Below are 24,301 nucleotides of genomic sequence, written 5' to 3' on the forward strand. Positions count from 1 at the left end.
ATCAAGCCCCAGGTAGCATGTACAGTAAACAAACCTCTTTTAACATTCAACTGAAACCATAGAATATTTTGATATTGAGCAAGTGAGCAAGGCTTTATTTAGTCTTCCAAACAATCATCAAGTAATGACAAGAGAAGCTGCATGTATCTAGTTATGGACAAGTGGACGAACAAATAGTCAGCCAAATGTCGGAAATTATAAGGAGAAACATATCTGCGTGAGGCATAAATGTTTTATCTTTTTTTTTTTGCACCCTGTCGTTCCACCGTCCCTGAGTAACGTGCGCAGGTAGCCTACATAAGCCTTTTTGAAGTAATTGTTTGAAAATCAGAAGTAATTGTTTGAAAATCAGATGAAAACATGACTAGTTGTGTTTATGTCACATTAAAAGGTTAAAAGTTAAGACGACAAATCTTGACTATTAGGCCCATAGAGAGTGAATAGGGTTTCTATATGTAATTCCATGATTAGGCCAATAGAGATCCTATTACTTGAATATGGATTCTATATGTAATTCCATGATTAGGCCAATAGAGATCCTATTACTTGAATATGGATTCTATATGTAATTCCATGATTAGGCCAATAGAGATCCTATTACTTGAATATGGATTCTATATGTAATTCCATGATTAGGCCCATAAAAAAAAGATAGGTGGTCTCCATACCGGGAAGAAATACAATGTACTTTAACCACTGGTAAGAGTGTGTGCAGGTAGCCTTTTTAAACAAATGATGGAACTACATAAACATTACTATGATAGACTATACTAAATACCAGTCTCTAAAAACATGTTCCACATCTGTTTCAAAGTTCAAGGTCATCATAACCTATAACTAACTCTCTGTGTCCCTGATGTTGTTGTGTCTGCCTCTGCAGCTTCATGACCCAGAGAGCATGGAGCTGTGTATCTTCATGTTCAACGACCCCAGCTCTTCTATGATGGGCTCCTGGGACTACACCTCCTGCTCTGACCAGCGGCATGTGGCCATCTGCCAGCACTACGCAGGTACACCACCGCTACCTAGCAGCAGAGGGCACCAAACACAACCAATTATCTGTGCTTATCTTGTCCGTGTTGGTGAAAGAATGGATGACGTGTGGACTCTACAGTCAGAAGGCTTGTGATCGAAAGACTCTTGATATTAAGTGTATTTTACATACAGACATAAAGTGTATGAAGTAGACTGATATTATTGATAGTTGTTACTTGATATTGCTACTGTTTTGCGGAGTAGAAATTGAGCATATCGAATAGGGTTTGAACCCTCGTCTGACCCCTTTAAATTCCTCTCATGTTCTCAGACAAGCCAGAGGAGCCCCAGTTCCAGTTGGAGCCATTCCAGGTCAACAACCACACCTTTAAGCTGCTTCAGAAGAACATGACGTGGGACGAGGCTCAGGCGGAGTGCAGGAACCAGAACATGGACCTGGCCAGCGTAGCCGACACCCTGCAGCAGTCGGTCCTCACCGTGCACGTCACCCGCGCACGCAGCCCCATGTGGATCGGCCTCATCAGCTCCGACGTAAGTGGCCATAGCTTTTCACCCTAACCCGTTGGTGTTCGCAGATCTAAAAGAAAAGGGATGGGTTTAAGGCAATATGGCAAAGCAAACAACCCGTAGCCCATTGGGAGGCTAGGTGGAGCCGTCACCGTGTAGAATAGGCCACACCCATCCCGTTCCTTCAGTTCTGCAATCACTGAAGGATAGTGGCTGATTTCATAATGACGATTTCACAGATTCTACAGTGCAGTTCAGTTAGTTCTTAATTGACTTGCCTGGTTAAATGAATTAAGGAACTCACACAGCGTTTTGTATTGTCAGGTTGGTGTCCACTACCACTGGACAGACCACAGTCACACGGTGTTTAGTCGGTGGTCCTCAGAGCCCACCGTTGGAGACTGTGTCTTCCTGGACACGGACGGCTTCTGGAAGGCTGCAGAGTGTATGGAACAGTTGGCAGGGGCTATCTGCCATGTTCCACACGGTAAGACAGCAATACAGTGGCTCAGTTGGTAAGAGCAGGGGTCTAGTAATGTGATGGTCGCAGGTTCAATTCCCACAAGGATCACATACCGAAAGTGTAAGCACTTTGGATACAATTGTCTGTTAAGTGGCATAATTAAAACAAGACCGGAGGAAAATCAACCAAGCACTTTTTTTAATGAATGAACACTTTCAATGTTTCCAGAAGAGAATGTCACCACCCATGAGGACAACGCTGTGAGCTGTCCTCACAAGAGCAGCGGACCAAACTGGATCCCCTTCAAGAACAACTGCTACACCTTCCAACTGGCATCGTCCAGATGGGAAGAGTTTGACAAGGGCCAGATACTTCAGACGTGCAAGAAACTGGGTAAGGAGCAAGGACACYGTTTGGCACAAACATCAGTCAGGAACCATTTGTACTGTGAAGAACTCCATAAACAAGATGCATATTAGAAACATGCCTTATAGTCTCAATTAGAAATGCGAAAAGAGGGAGCGCTGCTTTGGCATCAAATATAAAGACAAAGAGAGATGCTCATTGGAGAACGGGGTACAATTTATAGCAACCAAATGAAGTTGCAGCTGTGTGAAAACATCATACTTCCAAAAATCCAAGGTATTCTTTCTTGTGGAAAAGTTTTTAAAAATCCTTCATTTTAGCTATTGCATAGCAAAACATTCAAACTCACCAACGTGTATTGCTCACCGGTCTTCTTCAGGGTTCACAGGTGCATAGTAGTGACAGGTGAAATGAATGACCAGAAATTAAAGGGCCGTGGACAATATTAACCAATAGATAAAGAGGAAAWAATACCCCCCCCCCCCCCCTAAAAAAAAAAATATATAATAATAATAATACAAGTAAATCAATTATTACTATTGGCCAATACAATGTTTCACACAAATAAACAACTCAAGATTAATAAAATATATATTGGAGCAAAATCTATGGCATTGTTCAACCCTGAAAGACTAAGTAGCTTTGAGTGTGTGCATCCAGAAAGAAAAAGACACTGAAGCCTGTAATCTCCCCTCTTGTTGATGGATACCACCTCTATGGCCATGGCTTTAAGCCAGTCCGGGCTACCATGGCCGGCTTGTTGGTAATGCATGGCCGTGGGATAATTGTCATTCACTGTTTTGATGGCATATTTATGTTCTGCCAGTCTGTCTTTTAGCGTCCTTTTTGTGCGACTAATATAAAAACAACCACATGGGCACTCCAACCTATAAACAACAAACACAGGGTTGCAATTCACAAAAGATTGGATTTGGTAAGTTATTTTCTTGTGTCATTTTTTTTTTTAATGTTGGGGCAGTGGTTGCAGTGTCCGCACAGAAAGGTGCCAGTGGGTTGGGAAAGCCAGTTGGCTTTGACTGTGGGGGGAGTTTATGTGACTGCACCAGCTTCTCCCTTCGGGTTGGCGCGCGTCTAGAAGAAAAGCATGGAAGCTCAGTGAAATCTTCACCTAATGCAGGGTCACTTTCTATGTTACTCCAATTCTGTTTGATGATATTCTTTATTTGAGATGCCTCTCTGCTGTACTGGGTAACAAAATAGATTTGGTTTGACTTTTGGGGCCTTTGTTATTGTCTGAGCATATTTTCTCTTTCCAAGGCCTCTGTGTGGAGCTGTAGCAGTTCATTTCCAGATGATCGAAACAGCAAAATTATGTCATCTGTATCTACCGTACCACATGATTTTATCAAAAAAATTGATTAAGAGGATTTAAAAAAAAATCTTTCCAACCATAGTCCTAAAAACACGTTTGCGTAGTTGGGTGCAAAACAGGCGGCCATTACTGTCCATTTGACTTGTCTGTAGAGTTGGTCCTGAAAAAGAACGTTATTGTTTAGTGCCCGCTCTGTTAGAGAGAGTCTGGGGGTGCGCTTCCCTCTGGCCTGAGTTGAAGATGGTGTTTTAGAGCCTCGAGACCCTCACTGTTTACTAAACTCAGCAAAAAAAGAAACGTCCCTATTTCAGGACCCTGTCTTTCAAAGATAATTAGTAAAAATCCAAATAACTTCACAGATCTTCATTTTAAAGGGTTTAAACTCTGTTTCCCATGCTTGTTCAATGAACTATAAACAATTAATGAACATGCACCTGTGGAACGGTCGTTAAGACACTAACAGCTTACAGACAGTAGGCAATTAAGGTCACAGTTAGGAATTCTTAGGACACTGAAGAGGCCTTTCTACTGACTCTGAAAAACACCAAAAGAAAGATGCCCAGGGTCCCTGCTCATCTACGTGAACGTGCCTTAGGCATGCTGCAAGGAGGCATGAGGACTGCAGATGTGGCCAGGGAAATGAATTGCAATGTCCGTACTGTGAGACGCCTAAGACAGCGCTATAGGGAGACAGGACGGACAGCTGATCATCCTCGCAGTGGCAGACCACGTGTAACAACACCTGCACAGGATCGGTACATCTGAACATCACACCTGCGGGACAGGTACAGGATGGCAACAACAAGTGCCCGAGTTACATCAGGAACGCACAATCCCTCCATCAGGGCTCAGACTGTCCGCAATAGGCTGAGAGAGGCTGGACTGAGGGCTTGTAGGACTGTTGTAAGGCAGGTCCTCACCAGACATCACCGGCATCAACGTCGCCTATGGGCACAAACCCACCGTCGCTGGACCAGACAGGACTGGAAAAAAGTGCTCTTCACTGACGAGTCGCGGTTTTGTCTCACCAGGGTGATGGTCGGRTTCRCGTTTATYGTCGAAGAAATGAGTGTTACACCGAGGCCTGTACTCTGGAGCGGGATCGATTTGGCGGTGGAGGGTCCGTCGTGGTCTGGGGCAGTGTGTCACAGCATCATCGGACTGAGCTTGTTGTCATTGCAGGCAATCTCAACGCTGTGCATTACAGGGAAGACATCCTTCTCCCTCATGTTGTACCCTTCCTGCAGACTCATCCTGACATGACCCACCAGCATGACAATGCCACTAGCCATACTGCTCGTTCTGTGCGTGATTTCCTGCAAGACAGGAATGTCAGTGTTCTGCCATGGCCAGCGAAGAGCCTGGATCTCAATTCCTTTGAGCACGTCTGGGACCTGTTGGATAGGAGGGTGAGGCTAGGGCCATCCCCCCCCCCCCCCAAAATGTCCGTGAACTTGCAGGTGCCTTGGTGGAAGCGTGGGGTAACATCCCACAGCAAGAACTGGCGAATCTGGTGCAGTTCATGAGGAGGAGATGCACTGCAGTACTAATGCAGCTGGTGCCACACCAGATACTGACTGTTTCTTTTGATTTGAGGTACACATTATTTTCAGGGACACATTATTCCATTTCTGTTAGTCACAGTTCTGTTGAACTTGTTCAGTTTATGTCTCAGTTGGTTGATCTATTTATCTTCATACAAATATTTCACATGTTAAGTTTGCTGAAAATAAACGCAGTTGACAGTGAGGACGTTTCTTTTTTTGCTGAGTTTATATCCCAAATGTCAAGACATTCTATGGGAGAAGAGACTGCAGATTCTTTAAACAATTGTATTATAAGATTTGCAAAAATGAAGCAATCAGCCATCAGTAAGAATAGTCAGAGTTGAAAGCTCAACGGACAGAGTTTGTCTCTCAGCTTTTATAGAAAAGTCCGACCTCTTTGTCTATGTGGCAGTTAGCAGATGTGTGCAAACGGTGGGGAACATAGTGTATAAAAGGCGTTTAGCTTGTCTGTGTAGATTAAGATAGCTGATGTTGACCACCATTGTCTGTTCCTTTCTGCATGTTTCCATCGAGAGGAGACAGTACAAATGGGATGTCACTACTGCGGTCGCACCCGGCTCTTACTTGTACACCCAGAGTTAGAACTAAGTCACACAAGACAACAAGCCTGCATCAGGGAAAAAAACACTAAGTAAAAACAGCATAGTATGTTTCTATTGTAATTTTCCGTGACATGTTTCATACAGTATTTTCCACGGGATTACAAGTTGCAGTCTTGACACAAACCGGCACTGACAGTTGAAGTCGGAAGTTTACATACACCTTAGCCAAATACATTTAAACTCAGTTTTCACAATTCCTGACATTTAATCCTAGTAAAGAATCCCTGTTTAGGTCAGTTAGGATCACCACTTTATTTTAAGAATGTGAAATGCCAGAATAATAGAGATGAGAATGATTTATTTCAGCTTTTTATTTCTTTCATCACATTCCCAGTGGGTCAGAAGTTTACATACACTCAATTAGTATTTGGTAGCATTGCCTTAAATTGTTTAACTTGGGTCAAACGTTTCGGTGAGCCTTCCACAACCTTCCCACAATAAGTTGGGTGAATTTTGGCCCATTCCTCCTGACAGAGCTGGTGTAACCGAGTCAGGTTTGTAGGCCTCCTTGCTCACACACGCTTTTTCAGTTTTGCCCACAAATTTCTAAAGGATTGAGGTCAGGGCTTTGTGATGGCCAGTCCAATACTTTGACTTTGTCCTTAAGCCATTTTGCCACAACTTTGGAAGTATGCTTGGGGTCATTGTCCATTTGGAAGACCCATTTGCGACGAAGCTTTAACTTCCTGACTGATGTCTTGAGATGTTGCTTCAATATATCTATATAATTTTCCCATGATGTCAAGCAAAGAGGCACTGAGTTAGGTAGGCCTTGAAATACATCCACAGGTACACCTCCAATTGACTCAAATGATGTTATTAGCCTATCAGAAGCTTCTAAAGCCATGACATCATTTTCTGGAATTTTCCAAGCTGTTTAAAGGCCACAGTCAACTTAGTGTATGTAAACTTCTGACCCACTGGAATTGTGATACAGTGAAATTATCTGTCTGTAAACAATTGTTGGAAAAATGACTTGTGTCATGCACAAAGTAGATGTCCTAACCGACTTGCCAAAACTATAGTTTGTTAACAAGAAATTTGTGGAGTGGTTGAAAAACGAGTTATAATGATTCCAACCTAAGTGTATGTAAACTTCCGACTTCAACTGTACATTTATTGTCTTGCCCATTCACCCTCTGGATGGCACGCATACACAATCCATGTTTCAATTGTCAAAAAGGCTTAAAAATCCTTCTTTAACCTATCTCCTCCCCTTCATCTATACTGATCGAAGTGAATTTAAGAAGTGACATCAATAAGGGATCATAGCTTTCACCTGGACAGTCTATGTCATGGAAAGAGCAGGTGTTCTTAATGTTTTATATACTCCCGTGTACAGCCTTTTTTACTTTTCCACAAGAGAGCGTGCCTTGAATATTTWTTTTAAATATKATGTTTTTACATAGCTGCAACTTAATTTGGTCGCTAGAGATTWAAAAAATTGACATTGATACCTGGTCAAAACAGACTTCTTCTGTGCTCTGATTGAAGGTGTTTATTAATTAAACATACACACTGCTTATGTACGAGTATTAAAGTCTTTATGAAGTGTTACCGGTTGATGTTCTTCTCAGATGCTGATGCAGACATCCTGACCATCAGGAACTTAGTGGAGAATGAGTTTGTGAAGGAGCAGCTCCTTCCCTTCAAAGACCTGGTGCAGTTTGTCTGGCTAGGGGTGTTCARCGATGACAACGGTGAGTGGACTGGACTGGGTTCCCCATATTCATCTCCCCAACACTCAGCGTGGACAGTTAGTGTGTCCTTATGTTTGATCTGCTGTTTGGACTTTCATATTATCATTCATTGCCCTGTATTATGAGGAGACGCTGAATTGGATCATTGTAAAATGTCTACTGTATCATCGAGGCTGAAGCTTACTCATTGATCATCGTTGTATTGTTGTGTGATGAAACGTGTAATAAATGTGTCATGTCAAGTGGTTGCTCCTGTCTTTGGTAGATAACCAGATGAAGTGGTATGACGGTACCAACGTCCAGTACTCTAACTGGGTCGATGGAAGACCAAGCTTCTCAGCCAGCGATGAGTTCATGGCAGGTCTCAACACTGAGGGAGTCTGGAAGATATTCACCAACAAACACCACTTCAGTCCCTTCAAGCAGAGAAGCATCGTGGCCTGCAAACTGGATAAAGGTTGGTAGACCCCAGACAAACATACTTCACCTATTCACAAGGAGTACTATCATTATTTTATTTTGTTACGATAAAATAATACATTTTGCACTTGATTGACTCTATTAAGCCGTTTTCTTCGTCCCCGAGACTCTAAGGACCAATACAATCAGTCGGCCAGGGACTTTGAGCGCTATGGCAACCTGAGCTACCACGTGATAACCAGGAAGTTGAGCTGGTTCCAGGCCCTGGAGGAGTGTGGCCGTGGCAACGGACACCTGGCCAGCGTGCATGGCAACAGTCACAACGCTCACATAGAGCTTATCGCCAAGCGAGACGGCTTCCCGCTGTGGATCGGTCTGTCCAGTCAGGATGTAAGGGAGCTTAGCCACAATGCCACTAACACGGCGGCCATTTCTATTGAGAATAACGTCATCTTTTGCAGAAATTTAGCTCAAAGCACCAAACGGCAGGTAGACACTAAATTCAACATTTTCTAAGCACCTCCAGTGTGAAGTTTGTTGAGTAATATTGCATCCCCCTCCCCTCTCTGCGCAGGCTAGCGGCTCTCAGTCTTATGAGTGGTCCGATGGGACTAAGTATCACTACAGTYWGGCGGGACTCTCTGACACTGTTGTCACGTCCAGCTCAGACCCTCAAGGTGTCTGTGTGTACATCACTCCCCATGGCACCTGGATGAGAATGGACTGCAATGCCAAGCTGGATGGAGCCATCTGCTACAACACAACCGTCACCACCCCCACTCAGAGTAAGACCCAGTCCTATTACCTAGCCTATTACATCACCACCACTCCTACTCAGAGTAAGACCCAGTCCTATTACATTGCCTATTACATCACCACCACACCCACACAGAGTAATACCCCGTCCTATTACCTAGCCTATTACATCACCACCACCCCCACACAGGGTAATACCCAGTCCTATTACCTAGCCTATTACATCACTACCATTACCACCCCYACTCAGAGTAAGACCCAGTCCTATTACTTAGCCTATTACAACAATGCCATCACCACCCCCACTCAGAGTAAGACCCAGTCCTAGTACCTAGCCTACTACATCATCACCACCCCCACTCAGAGTAAGACCCAGTCCTACAGTTTTAGTACCTAACCTATTAGTATTAGATCACCACCCCTTCTCAGAGTAAGACCCAGTCCTATAGTCTTAGYACCTAGCCTATTAGTATTACATCACCACCCCACTCAGAGTAAGACCCAGTCCTACAGTCTTAGTACCTAGTACCACTCAGAGTAGACCCAGTCCTATAGTCTTAGTACCTAGTACCACTCAGAGTAAGACCCAGTCCTACAGTCTTAGTACCTAGACTATTAGAATTACATCACCACTCAGAGTAAGACCCAGTCCTACAGTCTTGGTCTAGATATAGAATTACATCACCACTCAGAGTAAGACCAGTCCTACAGTCTTAGTACCTAGACTATTAGAATTACATCACCACTCAGAGTAAGACCCAGTCCTACAGTCTTAGTACCTAGACTATTAGAATTACATCACCACTCAGAGTAAGACCCAGTCCTACAGTCTTAGTAACCTACTATTAGTATTTATTTATTATACACACAACTTGAATTGTAGTGTAAAGAAGACGTTGATGTCAGTGAGCGATCTGAGCAGAATTTGTTGCAGAGGTTACACACCACTCTTTTAAGATCCCATAAAATAAATCCCTCTGATTTGTTTGTCTGAATCAGGATCGAACCTCGCAGCTCCCCAGGTKRCCAACAACTGCCCTCAGAACAGCGGCTCGTCTAAGTGGGTTGAGCACCAGGACCACTGTTATGCTTTTGACATGACCTTCTATAACTACTCTGTGTACAGCATGGAGGATGCCAAGAGCATCTGTGAAAGGCTTGGTAAGTCACCCACTATCTCTCCTATTTGACACGTATATATTTCTGTATTACTGTATATAAGTTGTATTGAACATTGTATTATTGCAGCGTCTTGGGTTAGGTTGTTATGGTAAGAGAATCGTTTCCMTATAACCAACCTGATTAAATACAATTATTTAATATTTACTCTTATAAACCGGTAGTTTGGTTCCTGGTTGCTGATTATCTGAAAGCTGTGGTATATCAGATATTATAAACTGAGTGGTTTGAGCCCTGAATGCTGATTGGCTGACAGCCGTGGTATATCAGTGCTCATACCACTCATACCACCGGGTATGACAAAAAAATACTTTTTACTGTTCGAGCGGCAGGTAGCCTCCGAGGTTAGAGCATTGGGCCAGTAACTGAAAGGTTTCTGGTTTGAATACCAGAGCTAACAAGGTAAAATAAATATGAAATAAAATCTGTCGCTGTGCCCTTGTGCAAGGTACTTAACCCTATTGCTCCAGTAGCGTTGTACAATGGCGACCCTGGTCAGGAGGAGTTCGGATATGCAACAACAACAAAAATATTTCCATTACAGACTTGTGTGTAACAGGACAAATATAAGCGCCCTCCAAATGATTATTCAAATTACGTTGGTAACCAGTTTATAATAGCAATAAGGCACCTCGGGSGTTTGTGGTATATAGCTAATATACGACGGCTTAGGGCTGTATCCAGGTACTCTGCGTTGTGTCTCGCTTAAGAACAGCCCTTAGCCRTGGTATATTGGCCATATACCACACCCCCTYAGGCCTTATTGGTTAATTAGTACACCACGATCAGATCAGGTGGTTTCTTACTTACAGTACAGTACAGTACATGTATGCCTTCTTTTTGCCTTTGATTGACAGATGCACAGCTGCTGACCATAATGACCAAAGAGGAGAATGACTTTGTCTCTGGCTACATGGCAGACAACCCTCTCATCACCAGTAGGGTGTGGCTCGGCATGGACCTGGACAAACAAGGTAAACTGACCTGACCAGTACAATAGGATATGCTTGTTACTTATTACTGTATACGGATGTTATTAGACATGATATTTATATGGGACAGTATGCTCCATCTTAGGAAGTTCTGTGTGCCCTTCATTTGGAAAGTCAGGCACTTTAAAATACATAAAAAATCCTACATGCCAATACAGTACATTATACTCAAATAAAGTCGTCTATTTTAACCTAGCATATAATCAGTAATGCTTCTGTTTCATCTGTCTTCCAGGTCAGCCAGTGGGCTGGGTGGACGGCTCCTCTCTGGCCTTCTCTAACTGGGAGACCAACGGTTCTGCTAGCGGGGTGAAGACAGCGACCCAGCAGAACCCCTGTGCTGTCATGGTGTCTGCAGACGGAGGCATCTGGAGCAGAGTCAGCTGCAAGGACAGCCACAGCCGCATCGTCTGCAAAGTACCCGCACGTGAGTACTATAGTGCAATGTTTTTTTACTATGTGGATAGCAGCATGCTCTGGTGACCGCTCCAAGCTATTGCATGTAGCAAGAGTTGATTTGTATAAAGCTCATAGATTTCCCCGGCTTCGCTATGGTTATGGCGATTATATATTTGTAAACATTGATGTGCTTGAAACAGGGACTTTCTTDGCCAGTTTGGAGATGTGTTTCTGACTGGCTGTGTTGTCTCCAGGGTCAGGTAACGTCCCGGTGGCTCTGGTCTTCTTCCTGGTCGTCCTCACCTCCCTGCTGGCGGCCATCGGCTTCGTCGTTTATAAGAAGAGCAAGGCCAGATTCAACTCCACCGTGCGCTACAGGAGAACCATTGATGATGCTGACAGCACTAGTATTTTGGATGCAGAGTGAGACTTGTCTTGGCTTCACCAATGCAGCTTAAAGAAGCAGTTATGTGCCTACAGTATTCAGTATGGAAATATTATTATGCAGCAAACTGAAACCTGGCTTCTGTTTCATTTAATTTATTTGTATAAATTCCCAAGCAGGCTTTTTTAGTATTTTCTGTGACATTGTAAATATTGGCAAAAGGATTGTGAAAATCCCCAAACTAGCATTTGTTTTGTTTTTTACTTAATGTTTTATTGAACTTTGTGATTTTAAAGAGCTGCCACATTGAACAGTTGCTGCAGTGTTGATGGACTTTGGGTTGACAAAAAAGGCACTGGATGCGTGATGCTTGTTGTCAGGGTATTTTTTCGTCTCGTAACACTGTTTTTCTCTGTTTTCACTCTTTGTTTGTGATTCTTTTGTAATGGAGGAATACGTACTTTTCACTGATGGTCATCGACGAAAGAAGAAACAGCTGCATCATGGCACTGTTATTAATAGAACTAGAATCTTTATTAGCTTGGCATAGATTCATAATTTCTTACAATTATTTCGAGTCTAGTACAAGTAGTCGAGCTAATGCAGTCCAACACAGACTTCCTTAGACAATTTGGATAGTTGCATGCGTTCCCATTTGCCACATGGCCATTTCAACTACAAGCAATTCATCCCAACTGTAAATGCCATTGATGCATTGGTTTCTGTTTGTCATTATGACTGTAACCTCCCTCTCCTATGCACTCAAACTCCTGAGAACATTTGCACTTTAAATTGAAATGTTTTGTGAATAATGCCTTAGCAGTTGTTTCTGCCATGTTCAATCACTATAGTTGTCTTGTTTGAGAGTACACGTTTTTGGGGTGTTCATTTGGGGTTCACGTTTTCAAAGGTCGCTACTTGCTGAGGCCTCAAACTGCACACACAGCTGCTGTAAATGCTTTGTAAATATTTAAATTGTCTTTTTTTAAATTTTATTATGGAGAATCTAAACCAAATGTTTTTTTGAATCTTGAGAATGTTAATAACCTGGACATTCCTCCAGATGTGATTTGGATCTGCCTTGCAACAATGCTTGTTAACTAGGATTACCATTCTCAAAATGTTCCAACAGTATCTTCATATTTACATTGGTCCCAAGCAGACCATCCACTCTGGTCAAATATGGTCATGGAAATGGTCTTCCAATAAAATAGGTTTGTCTTTAAGGGCTGGGTCGTCATTTTTGTTGTTGAGGAAATGAATAGATGTCAGACATGGGTATCACTGTGACCTACCACAATAACTTGAATGAGCTGCATTTTGAGGAAGGAAAGACAGAGGACAAGGAATAATTGTGAAAGCCCTGGAATTCAGCTCAGGAGTGTCCCTAATTTAGGCTGGGATTCAATCCAAGGCGCTTGAGCTGCTCTACAACTTGGAATGAATCCCAGCCTCAATCAAGGATCGAGTTCCCCTGCCACATCAACTGTGTAGTCGGGCACCAGACTGCTAGAGCATGTGGTTAGCTGATATGTAAAAACCCTAGCCAGGCATGTAAGATCTGGCATGCGTCCACATCTGAGCAGAGGAACACGACCTTGTGACGAGGGAAGCTCTGACAGACTGAACTAATGCGATTGGTTGGATGAAAGCTCAGTGGGAAGAGCTTGTGACATGCCACTGGGCAGAGTTTACAGATGCCTGTATAATAAAAATTTAAATAGGCTTATGGTTGGTAGGGCGTTACACGCAGATTGCGACCTGCGAAGTTACTTGTTCAAATCCCAATTGCAACTTGTTTCCAACCGTACATTATAAACTAAATACATTTCTAATCTACTAACCTAACTTTGATTGAACAGCTTCAAATCTGTTAACACAGATTGTGCCTTCCACACCCCTAGTGCAGTGGGATAGGGACCAGGTCATAGGTTCAAATCTTGCCGGAAACAAATGCACTTTAATGAAACGACGCCAGTAGCACGTCATGCAAATTACGTTTACAGGAGGAATCCAAAAATGTAAAGTGGTAATAACGAATTTAGCTAGTTGTGCCAGAYATTTTATAAAGATTACTAGTGTAGCATTTAAACGTGTGCATGCTTTTAGCCTTCGAAAAAAAACTGTTAATCCTGAAGGGGGTGAGGAAGAATACAAAACTCTCCTCAGTAGGGTACACCTAAGTATCTTCGCCCGGAGGAGGCTACCGAGGAGCAAATTCCTCCGTTAAACTTAAGGAATTGCCACTTCTACATATGGCGACCACTTACCGGTTTCCGGGTCACAGAGAAGAGGGTGGAGTTTACCTCAATTGAGAAGCTCCCCGTGTTCTTTTAACTATAGAGGTTTTTGAGCAACAGTTGTTGAAATGGCTTACATTAACAGATTGTTAACCCTACTTCCTATATTAAACTTCAGTGTCCTTGTTCGGTGTTGTTGAATGAAATGTTGCCTGCAAACAGCTGTACATTCAAAACTTTATTGCATTAATTAAATGAAAACAAGTTTTAGGGGGAAGCAAAACAGCATTTTCATACTACAGACATTGAAAACAGACAAAGAAAAACAGAACAAACTGTCAATTATTCAGCTGTGAAAAGTAAAGTTGACACCTTTCACATAATTTTTTGAAAAACTTCAAAAAAGGAAAATTCACATAGGAAAAGAAAAACAGTAAAAGGGATAATTTGCCACTTCTTGAGTGGATTCTTCCATAAACAGCCCGTTCCCTTCTCCCAACCCGCTAAACTAACAAACCAGTGGTGTTCAGGATTCCATCTCTTTTTTACACAATATCTCACCACGGTGGACAGCTCTGCTTTTTTAGAGCAGTAACATTTAAAGCACTCGTGGTATAACAGTTCAAAAAGATATCTTGCATTTTAACGGAATAAAGCGCACTCAAATCTGGAGACCTAAAGGGGAAATTAACAATAAGGGGGATATAAAGCATTTCCTCACCTCGGTTCACTTCAAAGTCAGTCTGCATATCTATGACATCATTACCTCTACGTCAGGAGTGACTTCCCGTCCACTTGGCATTGGCTTCAAAAATCCCACAAGCCATTGCACTCAGTAAAAATCACATGAGGTGAAACAGAGCAACAGAATGGGTTGCTACTGGAAGGTTACTTCAACTTGTCGCCCCCCCCCCCCGATCAATTGTACTCCTCTTCCAGGTCTTCATCGAGGTCACAGAAATCGATTGACGGCCGGGTATCAACCACCTCCTCATCATCCGACTCCCCATAAGAGCCTGCAGCAGAGGGAACAATTATCAGTCAAATCGGAGACTAGTTTATTAGTAGTCAATTTCATTAGTTTTGAATAAACAGTTGCAAAATGTATCTTTTAGTTTAGAATGGTGTTCAAAGGTAAAATATTAAGACCATTTAAATTGTCAGTGATGAATACTGCAGTGCACACCATTATATCAAAGCAACTAATAACCTCCACTGAGATGACCTTGTGCATAGTTACCTGAAGGGGAATTATTCACAGCAGTGTTGCTGGGCAAAAAAGTTTGCCGAGCTCTCGTCATGCTACGTGTAGAAATTGATTTCTACTTTCACACGTATGGGCCTTTAACATCAGAAGGTCAATATAATCAAATACTTACCCATCAATTCATTAACAGTGACTAACAGCCTCGCATCAAGTTATTAAAACGTGTACACAGCATTGGGGAGAAATTATTCAAGAACGTACTTTCAAGATTGTCCATGTGTTCATGAAGGGTCCTCGCCAGGTTGAAAAACTGAGCGAGAGATGGGGAAATGTTTTGTTTTTTTAAACACTGAATCCTACAACATTTTAAATAAGTATTTTTTCCCCACAATACAATAGTTGGTGAATTATGAGGCCAAAGAAAAACCTTGGGCTTAACATTCAAAATGACAGTGCAAATGAATGACGTTTAGGATTTGTTTTGCATGGTGGTGTCGAGTGTAGGCTCTTACCCCGGCGTCGTTGGCAGCTCCTAGCACATCAGAGAACCTCTGCTCACACAGGTGAAGCAACACCACCAGGTAAAGACCACAACTGATGAACTCATACTCAGACTGGAAAGAAAAGGAAGTGGTCACTTAAACTGCAGATATGCGTTAAACTCAAGTTAGGACTGGGTCCCAGGCAGTTAAACCTTAAARATAACATTTTACGGAACAGTTGGTTTTAAGTGTCCCATTCTGGTATTCTACAGTTGAATGAGCAGCACAGGAGTGATTCTCTGCAGCGCATTTCCCCATTCACAGTCTAACAGTTAGATAATGGCTGACTAGGAGATGTCTGGGGTTAACTGAACGGCCCCTCACCCGCTCATGTGTCCTGTGTAGCTCGTTGACGTCAAAGTTCTCAATGTTCAGGTGCAGCTTTTCTTTGCACAGCTCACACGTGGTGATAGCATCCAGATTAGTGCCTGGACAAGAGAGTGAAAGATGGCAGCAAATGTGCAATCACTGCATAATACACCGAGGGGCAGAAAATCATTTGTTAAGGTCAGAGAGAGGAAAGTTATTCTTACCAGAGCTGATTTTGGAACGCAGCCACTTCTTGATGCAGTCCTGGTGAACATACTGCAGACTGCCTGTGCAGCGGCAGGGCTCRATCAGAGGGTTGGAGGGAGACTCCAAACCCATTTGGCAAATACGACACAGGTCCCCTTCCTCCTCGTCAGAGTCCTCCAACAGCAGGCTACAGGGGAGAGACAGAGGTTTATTTACAGTTATCAACCATTCAAATCTGAGGAAAATAATTAAAGCGTTGGTCCATCCAAACAGGCATTTGAATGGCAAGACGAGTGCGGCCACAATAAAGACGATGGACAACACAGGGACAGTGCCATGTACAACAGGGGGATGGGACACAAGCATGCAGGTTCAGCCCACTACCCAGCAAGCTCAGAGAAGGACAGCCTCCCCACCTCTCCTGGATCTTCCTCAGTCTCTCAGGGTCTCTGGAGGAGGTGGACTTTTCCTGGCCCTCTGGTTGGCTCCTGGCAGCGCCCGTCATGTCCACGGCGATCATGACGTTGTCGTGGACACGGAACAGCGGGCTGCTCATGAACCTCGCCAAACGCTGACTACTCCCCGCCATGTCTCTCAACTCCTCCTGTAGGGCGGCGCTAGCACCCATCGCCCCCGAGGCTGCCGCCGCCGCAGCAGCCACCGCTCCTTCCCCTTCGTCGTCGTCGTCCTCTTCCTCGGGGGTGTCTTCACTCCTGAGGGGGAACTGGGTACCACGGTAATCCTCATCGGCACCGGACGCCAGACGAGCGCTTTCGTCCCGTCCTTCTCTTCTACGGCGGGAGAAGAGAGGAGTGCAGCGGGTCCGGATGGAAGATGACAGCCAGGAGGAACCTGAAGAACTACTTCCAACACCACCACTGGTGCTGCCCCCTCTCCAGGCCTCCAGGCCAGGCTGGGGCTCCGGGGCACGCTGGGCCTGGCCCTCCTGGACCGGGGACAGGCCCTGTCTGCGACGCCTCAGGAAGGCAAAGGCCTGGGCCGCTTCAGAGCCTCTGGGAACGGGCTCCACGCTTACGGGTCGGACGCTCTCCTCGCTGGTAGCCACGGGTGCGTGGCTGGGGCCTTCTCCTCCAGAGACAGGGCTGTCCTCGGTCGAGTCGAAGGAACGGGAGGCGGAGCCAGAGCTGGAGCCGCTGGAGTCCTGGCTGGAGCGCCGAGAGAAGAGGCGGGAGAGGAGGCGGCGGGTGGAGCGACGGCCATCGGATGCCTCGCCACCCTCCGGGGTTGTCCTGGGGGTGGAGGTTGGCGCGGAGGGAGGGGGGCTGGAGTCCCGGGCCTCCCGTCTTGCTGAGGGGGTTGTGTACCAAGAGGGGCGAGAGGAGACGGAGACTCCTAGAGTGGGCTCTGGGCTCTCAGTGGGCTCCTTGGCGGTGCGGATGGTAGAGGTGGTCAGAGAGCAGCCGGTGGCCCGGGAGGTGGAGGTGGTGTAGTCCCGGGCCAGTGGGGAGCGCTGGTAGGTGGAAGAGAGGTGGCGGCTGAGGGAGCTGCTCTCCCTGCTAGAGGAGGAGTAGAGGGTCTCCTTGGGCCGGGCCCCCTGGGCATAGGTGGAGGTCACACGGTCTGGCCGGTCTAAAACACAAACACGTCCACATTAGCGATTGCATGCGTGTCAGTATTATGTTTGCGTGCGAGTATGTAAATGTTTCAGTTTTATGACCGAATGTGTGCGTAAATGTGCCAATAGGTTTGTAAGTCAATGCACACAAACGAGTCTGTGTGTGTGCGTGTGAGAACATACAAAGGGATGAGGTGAGTCCGGAGCTCCTATAGCTGGTGTTATCAGCCACACTGGACAGACTCCTCCCCTCGCTCCTCTTCTCCAGCTCCCTTCTGGACCACAGGGGCTCTGAGGAGGAAGAGGAGGAGGAGGAAGAAGAAGACGACCTGGACAGAGGCCGGTACGACTTCCACGACGACGAATCTAAACACAAGGTGCCAGTTTGTTATTCACCTGCATGTTTGAAAAGATAAGTTGGCTAAACCACGAAGGATTTAGGAATCATTAACACGTTTCATCAATGTCGTAAGGTTAACAACTGAAGATCAAATATTATCACTCAAAGCAATGGCGATGATTGTTTGCACGATTATCACAAGACCTGCTCTCATCAAGTGTATGGAAACTAACAGCAGTATATTTAAAGGAAAAGTTCACACTTTAAAAAAACATTTGCCAGGTATTTTCATACATTAAAAAGGGCTCAAGGAAAGAGACTGAARACGTTTGTAACTCTTGAACTCTCCCTTGAACCAGGGGTCAGATACCTGAGTCTCTGTTGAGGACACTGCTGGAGTAGGAGGAGCCAGTCACAGAGGAGGAGGGGCTTGTTGTATATGCAGCTCTGTTGGTATAAGACAGTTTGGCCCGTTTGGTATCCCCATCATCAGTTGGGTTGCTGAGAAGTCCTGAGTACGTCCCCAGTCTTGTCTCTGAATCAGTCTGATAAAACAACCCACAGAATGCCATCATATGAATCAAAACAGACTTGAACGGCACTTGGAACTTGGCAATGCGCATCAGTAATATCACTATCAAAACCTAAAAGTCAAACTGTTTAATCCTGAAGTCTATTGACGCGCGTATTAATCTAAGTAACATCATTTAAAAATCCCCATCAAAATCCGTCTGTTTAAGACAGCACGGGCTGTATCTCAAGCCACCACATCCGCCTGGGTCACCCTGCCGCATCTGCGGTGGTAGGTGGCAGGGCTACAGCGGTGTTGGTCAGACCATGAGACATCCCAGGGAAAAAACAGGGGGGGGGGGGAAGTCTTCTCTTCTCACGAAACGTAGCGTCTAAACTATGACCACTGTGGAAAGGGGAGGCTCTCAAACACGATGACCACTGTGGAAAGGGGAGGCTCTCAAACACGATGACCACTGTGGAAAGGGGAGGCTCTCAAACACGATGACCACTGTGGAAAGGGGAGGCTCTCAAACACGATGACCACTGTGGAAAGGTGAGGCTCTCAAACACGATGGTGTTCAGTGTCGCTCTACGACCCCCACAAGTGACACAGGACTCATCTGAAGGTAAGGGGTTAAATATAGGTAAAAAATATATATACTGTATATCATAATTTACCAAGCTTTCTTTTATCTCCCTGATATAGGACAGACACTTCAAAACCTTAAGTTACATTTTTTGACTGTCTTTTGCCATTTATAAAARTGTTTTATTCAATTCGTTTCTATGGACTATAACAGTAAAGGCCAAATTCTATATTTGATTCAATTTTTTTTTTTAATTGATAGCTAAAGGGGTCCTAAAATTTTAAATCAAATAGCTAAATGATCCACARTATGACCATCTTAAAACAATTCCACATGTTAGCTTAGTGCGCTAATGAACAAGATCCCATTCTATCGTGAGTTTACCAGTTTGCTGCGGCTGCTCAGTGAGGACTCGGCCCAAGAGCGATCGTAGGAGACAGAGGAGGTAGTCAGAGGGGATTTCCAGCTGGAGTGTCGGCTGTCAGAACTACTGTAGTCCCTGGTCGAGCTGAGGAACCGAGAGCTCTGAGACACAAGGGGTGTGAAAACACATGGGGTCAGCTCAAGTCAATACATGGAGCAATGTAAGGTAGCTGACACATGGTACAAATCCAAGATCACCACAAAAAGGAGAAGAGTTTCCCCYAGGATTTTTTCCAGCAGCGATGGCAAAGTTAGCGCTGTAGTGGGTGTGGCCAATGGCATAAGACCAAAAATTCTGAAGGCCCTCAAAAACAAATTTGGCTGTAAAAATAAATATAAGTAATTTCCTGCAATTCTACACATTTTGCCATGGTTTCTGCCGTGTTCTTAAACTAGCAGAGCGACTCAAACAAAATAAGTAGGGGCCTCTATTTGGAGTGGTGGCAACAATTTAGCAGAGGAGGCTAACACTACTAAATGAATATCGGGGAAACACTGCATTTGTCTAAATATTCTTGTACCAATTATTCCTACATTCTTGCATGCTAGCTAGATAATGCCATTGATCTTTTTTCATTACATCAAATGGATCCATTCTACTCAAAGGTGWTTGCAAACGTGTTAGCTAAGTCAGTTGTTTATTGTGCGTTTGAGCCGGGCCCAGGACTCTTCTGGAAGAGTAGTGAAATAGACAGACAGCCCAGTCGTAACGTTATCTAATGGCACAGTCCTTGACAGGACAGGCGGGCTGACAAACACACTGGCAGGAATCTAGGCTGGCCTATAAAAAGCCCCAGCTAAAGTACACAGATACCTTCTCTGACCACGGCTAACTCGCCAAATAGAGAAGAGGACTGGAACCAAGAGGGAAAGTAACAGACAAGAGACAAGAGTCAGATGGCAGCAAAGAAAGCCTGGTTCTTAGGGGGAGAAAAATAATTACCCACTCGACTGCATTTATTTTAAAGAGAACATTGGTTTTCATGAAAACAGGCTAAACTTGTCCCAACTGCCTAGCCTTACCCTTCGGTTATAAACACATTTGAAGTGTTCTTATCATTGTTAACCGGCAGAAACTTCTCACTGAAATCCAGGACCTAGAGGCCACATATTTAAGGAATACAAAGTGGCATTTAGGGTCAGCAAATGTATGTAACCTGCCACTTTCTCGCTCTCCCTCGGTGTTCAGTACCTGGTGGTCGAGGTCAGGTTTAAGGGGCGTGGCCCTGGTGAATCGATCACTGTTCAGGACACTGGATCTTCCATAGAGCCTGCTGGATCCCAGGGAACCCAGGGAGGAGGGGGAAGAGGATGAAGAATAAGACGACGTGGTGCTGGACACCGTAAAGGGCAGCCGGCGAGGCTTGGAATCCATCACTGATTGGCTGTGGAAAAGCCAAGATGTTAGTAACACTAAATCCAACAGGATCTATCACTGAGAAACACATGCAATCAAACATTGTACAAAGTGGAATACAGTAAGCTTAGACATAATCCAGTGTTATTTAGTACACAAGTACTAGACTGATGTAGGCTACAGCAGGGGTTCCCAAACTTTTTCCACTCAGGCCCCCCTTCCAGCATTGAACATCTCGCATCCACCACACCTTGTCTAATGTGTATTCATGTGATATTTGAGTGGCAAACATTACAACCTAGCTAAAACAATGTTACCTGACATTGGTTAGTTGATCTGCACATTTCTGACAAGCTATAAATAGCTCTAGGGTATTTGTATTTATTATGGATCCCCATTAGCTGCTGCCTCTTCCTGGGGTCCAGCAAAATTAAGGCAGTTCTACTTTTTTTCTCCCCAATTTCGATAATCTCATCGCTGCAACTCCAACGGGCTCAGGAGGCGAAGGTCGAGTCATGCCCCCACCAAACCGCATTTCTTAACACACGCCTGCTTAAGCCGGAAGCCGGCCGGCCCGCCACAAGGAGTCGCTGGTGCACGATTAGCCAAGTCAAGCACCCTGACCAAACCCTCCACTAACCCGGACGACGCTGGGCCAATTGTGCGCCGCCCTACGGCTCTCCCGAGCACGGCCGGTTGTGATACAGCCCGGGATCGATTCCGGGTCTGTAGTGACGCCTCTAGCACTGCCTTAGACCACAGTGCCACTCGGGAGCCAGCAGTTATTCATTTTTTTAAACATTACAATACATTCACAAACAGATTTCACAACTATTAAGTGTATGCAATGACAAGAGGAAAACTGATTATGCACTACCCAATTTCAAAGTTGCACCTTGTGCATTCTACCATTACAACTTTTAAGAGTAAGTTGAAAACCATAGAGTTCATTAAAATAAATGTGGAAACCATTGGTATCCAGTACTCCATATCAGTACTCATTCAATATACATAACTCAGAGCTCAATGTCCTGACCAAACCCTACCTTTGTTATTGCCAAAACATTTTGTGCCTGTTCCACCCAAACCTTAGGCTAGGCTAAACATGATTTAACGACAAGATAAGACAAGACAGACCTAGCTGCGTTTTGAAACTGCAATCGTAAAGACCAGACTGAAGAGTCAGGGAATCTCCCAATCTGATAAAACCCCAACAGTCAGGAAAAGGAGTTGGCTGGTTGCTGAGACAGCCGAAGTGTGACAGTGTACAAACTGTCCAGAAGCTTCTTGGCACCTAATCCCAACACCTGTTCTTGGATCACGATCACTGTTTTTGCATCCCAAATGGCACCCTAGTAGGTGTACTGCATAAGCATTAGTGTGTACCAAATGGCACCCTAATGCTTATGCAGTACACCTACTAGGGTGCCTACTAGGGTGTCACAGGCATTTGATGGTGACATTTCCTGAGGAATGAGAGCGCAGTAGGGGGGCTGTGCATGCCAGGTCAGGCATTGCATCACACATGATAGTCAGTGCAAGATAATTTATTAAAAAGGTGCATTCCTCTGGTTTACATGGATCACAGCACCCATATGGGGATAGGAGAACCAGAGAGAAGAAACATGTCCATCTCCTTACAAAGCCCCACCCCCCACTCAACCTTCTGAGAAAGTTTCCTAAAAGTAAACAAAATGTTTATTTCACCTAGGCTATCACCTTTGGTAGCCTACAGCTGTGGCTTGTATATACTATTTTCATTAATTATATTTTTATAGTTATTCTCCTAATTTAGCCCACAGAGATTGTGGCTTCTCTCAATCACACTCATGACACATGGGTGCTGCTAAACTTAGCTATCAGGAATGCAAAGTGTACACATGAGGAATGTTGTTTTGATAACAGGTCAAGCTCTGTTTTGCTTGTATTTAAGATGTGGAGGCCGCCTAGGTATGGCTGATGAAATCTGCACACAAGATGACGAAACTTGCTTCTCTACTGTTGTTAATATTTAATTGCGCAATAGTAACACGTTCAGTCAGGCTCTGCAAAACTGGAAGAGTGAATTTGGTTAATTTCAGTTTTTTTCTAAAAAGTTTTGTTTTTAGGATACGGTTTGGCTGTTCTTCCTGATTCAGACAAGGACATGGATGCATTAGCTATTTTTTCTCTGCCAGTCTAGGCCAGTTAACTACCAGATTTTCTGCAAAAGAAAAAACGATAGTTTGAGAAAGGACAAGTCTTATTAATGCAACAGTTGAACAAACCGGTGACACTTTARCACCTCAGTCATGAATTGCAAGCTAGCCAACAATAGCTTCATGGCTAACGTTAGGTTGGTGGCTACTGTAACTAAAAGGCTACCCAAATGACCGAACCGACCTTTCAAAATGTCTGGCAGTTTCCAAGAAAAGAGTTCCCTTTTCTTTTGCTCACCAGATGTCGAAGGAGCTTGTCAGCTAGCTACCTACCGTTAGCAATACCCATGGCCATGTAAGCAAGAAACATGCATGATCTCAAAGCCACACTGTCTGGGGCTAGCTAGTCAAGCTAGCCTCCCAAACTTGTTGTTGGCACAGCTTCGAAGTTAAAAATGGATGAAGAAAAACAGCTTGCTAGCTAACGTTACCCACTAGGCTAAATAGATAGTTAATGTTAGCCCACGACCACAAAGTATGCTAGGGCTACAGCTGCTAACTACCATCCTAGTACTAGAAACCACTCGCAACTTCTAGACTAGAAACGAMTCGATTGAGGACGTGTCAGTCATATCCACAAATAGGACATTTACCGTCAAGACAGTGAATGCGATGAGATAATTTTGATGGTTTAGCTAGCGAACGGTAGGCCTATTTTTTATGCTGCTGTTGTTGATCATCCGTCCTGACAGATACCGTTGGGAAGCTAGCTAATCCATTTCTTATATCAAAGGAATCAATTTAATCGTTGCCAAATTAAAATGTAAAACAATGTCGCAGGCTATAGCTAGAAACATCACGGATAAGGTGCTAACTTCGTGCAAAAGCAGCACACTCTCACCTTTGCTTCCAAGCTTCGCTGCATTCAATGATGACGGCGTCTGTGTGTTGATATAGAGAAGGTCATGTGATTTACAATGCACTCAGACACCCCAGACAAAGTACGTACAACTCAGGATGGTGAAGGACAATGTACTCCATCCAATAGAATATCAAGCACTGTACTTGTCCTGCCTCCTTTTTAATTGACGTTGTGAATTATGATTGAAAGTACAGTATGATTGCGATAGTAATGAATTGATGATGATGTTGGGGAGTTTAGATTGAAAGGATGGTTGTGATAATGAATTGATGAT

The 24,301-nt window shown here is 44.3% G+C and overlaps 2 protein-coding genes across 5 annotated transcripts in view; one reads left to right on the top strand and one right to left on the bottom strand.

Annotated features, from left to right (window-relative positions):
• Window positions 1–12,892, top strand: part of LOC111953359 (lymphocyte antigen 75) — a 44,209-nt gene extending 31,317 nt beyond the window's left edge. Inside the window, exons 23-34 of the mRNA XM_023972585.2 lie at window positions 881–1,010; window positions 1,307–1,527; window positions 1,828–1,990; window positions 2,195–2,359; window positions 7,413–7,535; window positions 7,801–7,992; window positions 8,122–8,345; window positions 8,530–8,740; window positions 9,711–9,872; window positions 10,748–10,864; window positions 11,118–11,309; window positions 11,536–12,892. Coding sequence (XP_023828353.1) covers window positions 881–1,010; window positions 1,307–1,527; window positions 1,828–1,990; window positions 2,195–2,359; window positions 7,413–7,535; window positions 7,801–7,992; window positions 8,122–8,345; window positions 8,530–8,740; window positions 9,711–9,872; window positions 10,748–10,864; window positions 11,118–11,309; window positions 11,536–11,708 — 2,073 coding nt within the window. The 3' untranslated portion in view covers window positions 11,709–12,892. The remainder of the gene's footprint in view (window positions 1–880; window positions 1,011–1,306; window positions 1,528–1,827; window positions 1,991–2,194; window positions 2,360–7,412; window positions 7,536–7,800; window positions 7,993–8,121; window positions 8,346–8,529; window positions 8,741–9,710; window positions 9,873–10,747; window positions 10,865–11,117; window positions 11,310–11,535) is intronic.
• A 1,239-nt stretch (window positions 12,893–14,131) lies between these two features.
• Window positions 14,132–24,088, bottom strand: LOC111953387 (E3 ubiquitin-protein ligase MARCHF7). Of its 4 annotated transcripts, none has more exons than XM_023972605.2 (11): window positions 24,007–24,088; window positions 20,803–20,995; window positions 19,572–19,712; window positions 18,458–18,632; window positions 17,931–18,113; window positions 16,588–17,761; window positions 16,189–16,358; window positions 15,980–16,083; window positions 15,626–15,727; window positions 15,375–15,423; window positions 14,132–14,922 (listed from the first exon to the last, which is right to left on the bottom strand). In XM_023972605.2, the coding sequence occupies exons 2-11, from the start codon at window positions 20,983–20,985 to the stop codon at window positions 14,825–14,827; spliced, it is 2,379 nt and encodes a 792-aa protein (XP_023828373.1). In that variant the 5' UTR covers window positions 20,986–20,995; window positions 24,007–24,088; the 3' UTR covers window positions 14,132–14,824. The 4 variants fall into 4 exon arrangements, with proteins under 4 accessions (XP_023828373.1, XP_023828374.1, XP_023828375.1 ...); XM_023972606.2 differs by lacking the exon at window positions 24,007–24,088 and adding an exon at window positions 23,759–23,874; XM_023972607.2 differs by lacking the exon at window positions 24,007–24,088 and adding an exon at window positions 23,439–23,506.
• Window positions 24,089–24,301: the final 213 nt, after the last annotated feature.

The sequence above is a fragment of the Salvelinus sp. IW2-2015 genome, linkage group LG27 (assembly GCF_002910315.2).
Source record: "Salvelinus sp. IW2-2015 linkage group LG27, ASM291031v2, whole genome shotgun sequence".
Taxonomy (NCBI): Eukaryota; Metazoa; Chordata; class Actinopteri; order Salmoniformes; family Salmonidae; genus Salvelinus; species Salvelinus sp. IW2-2015.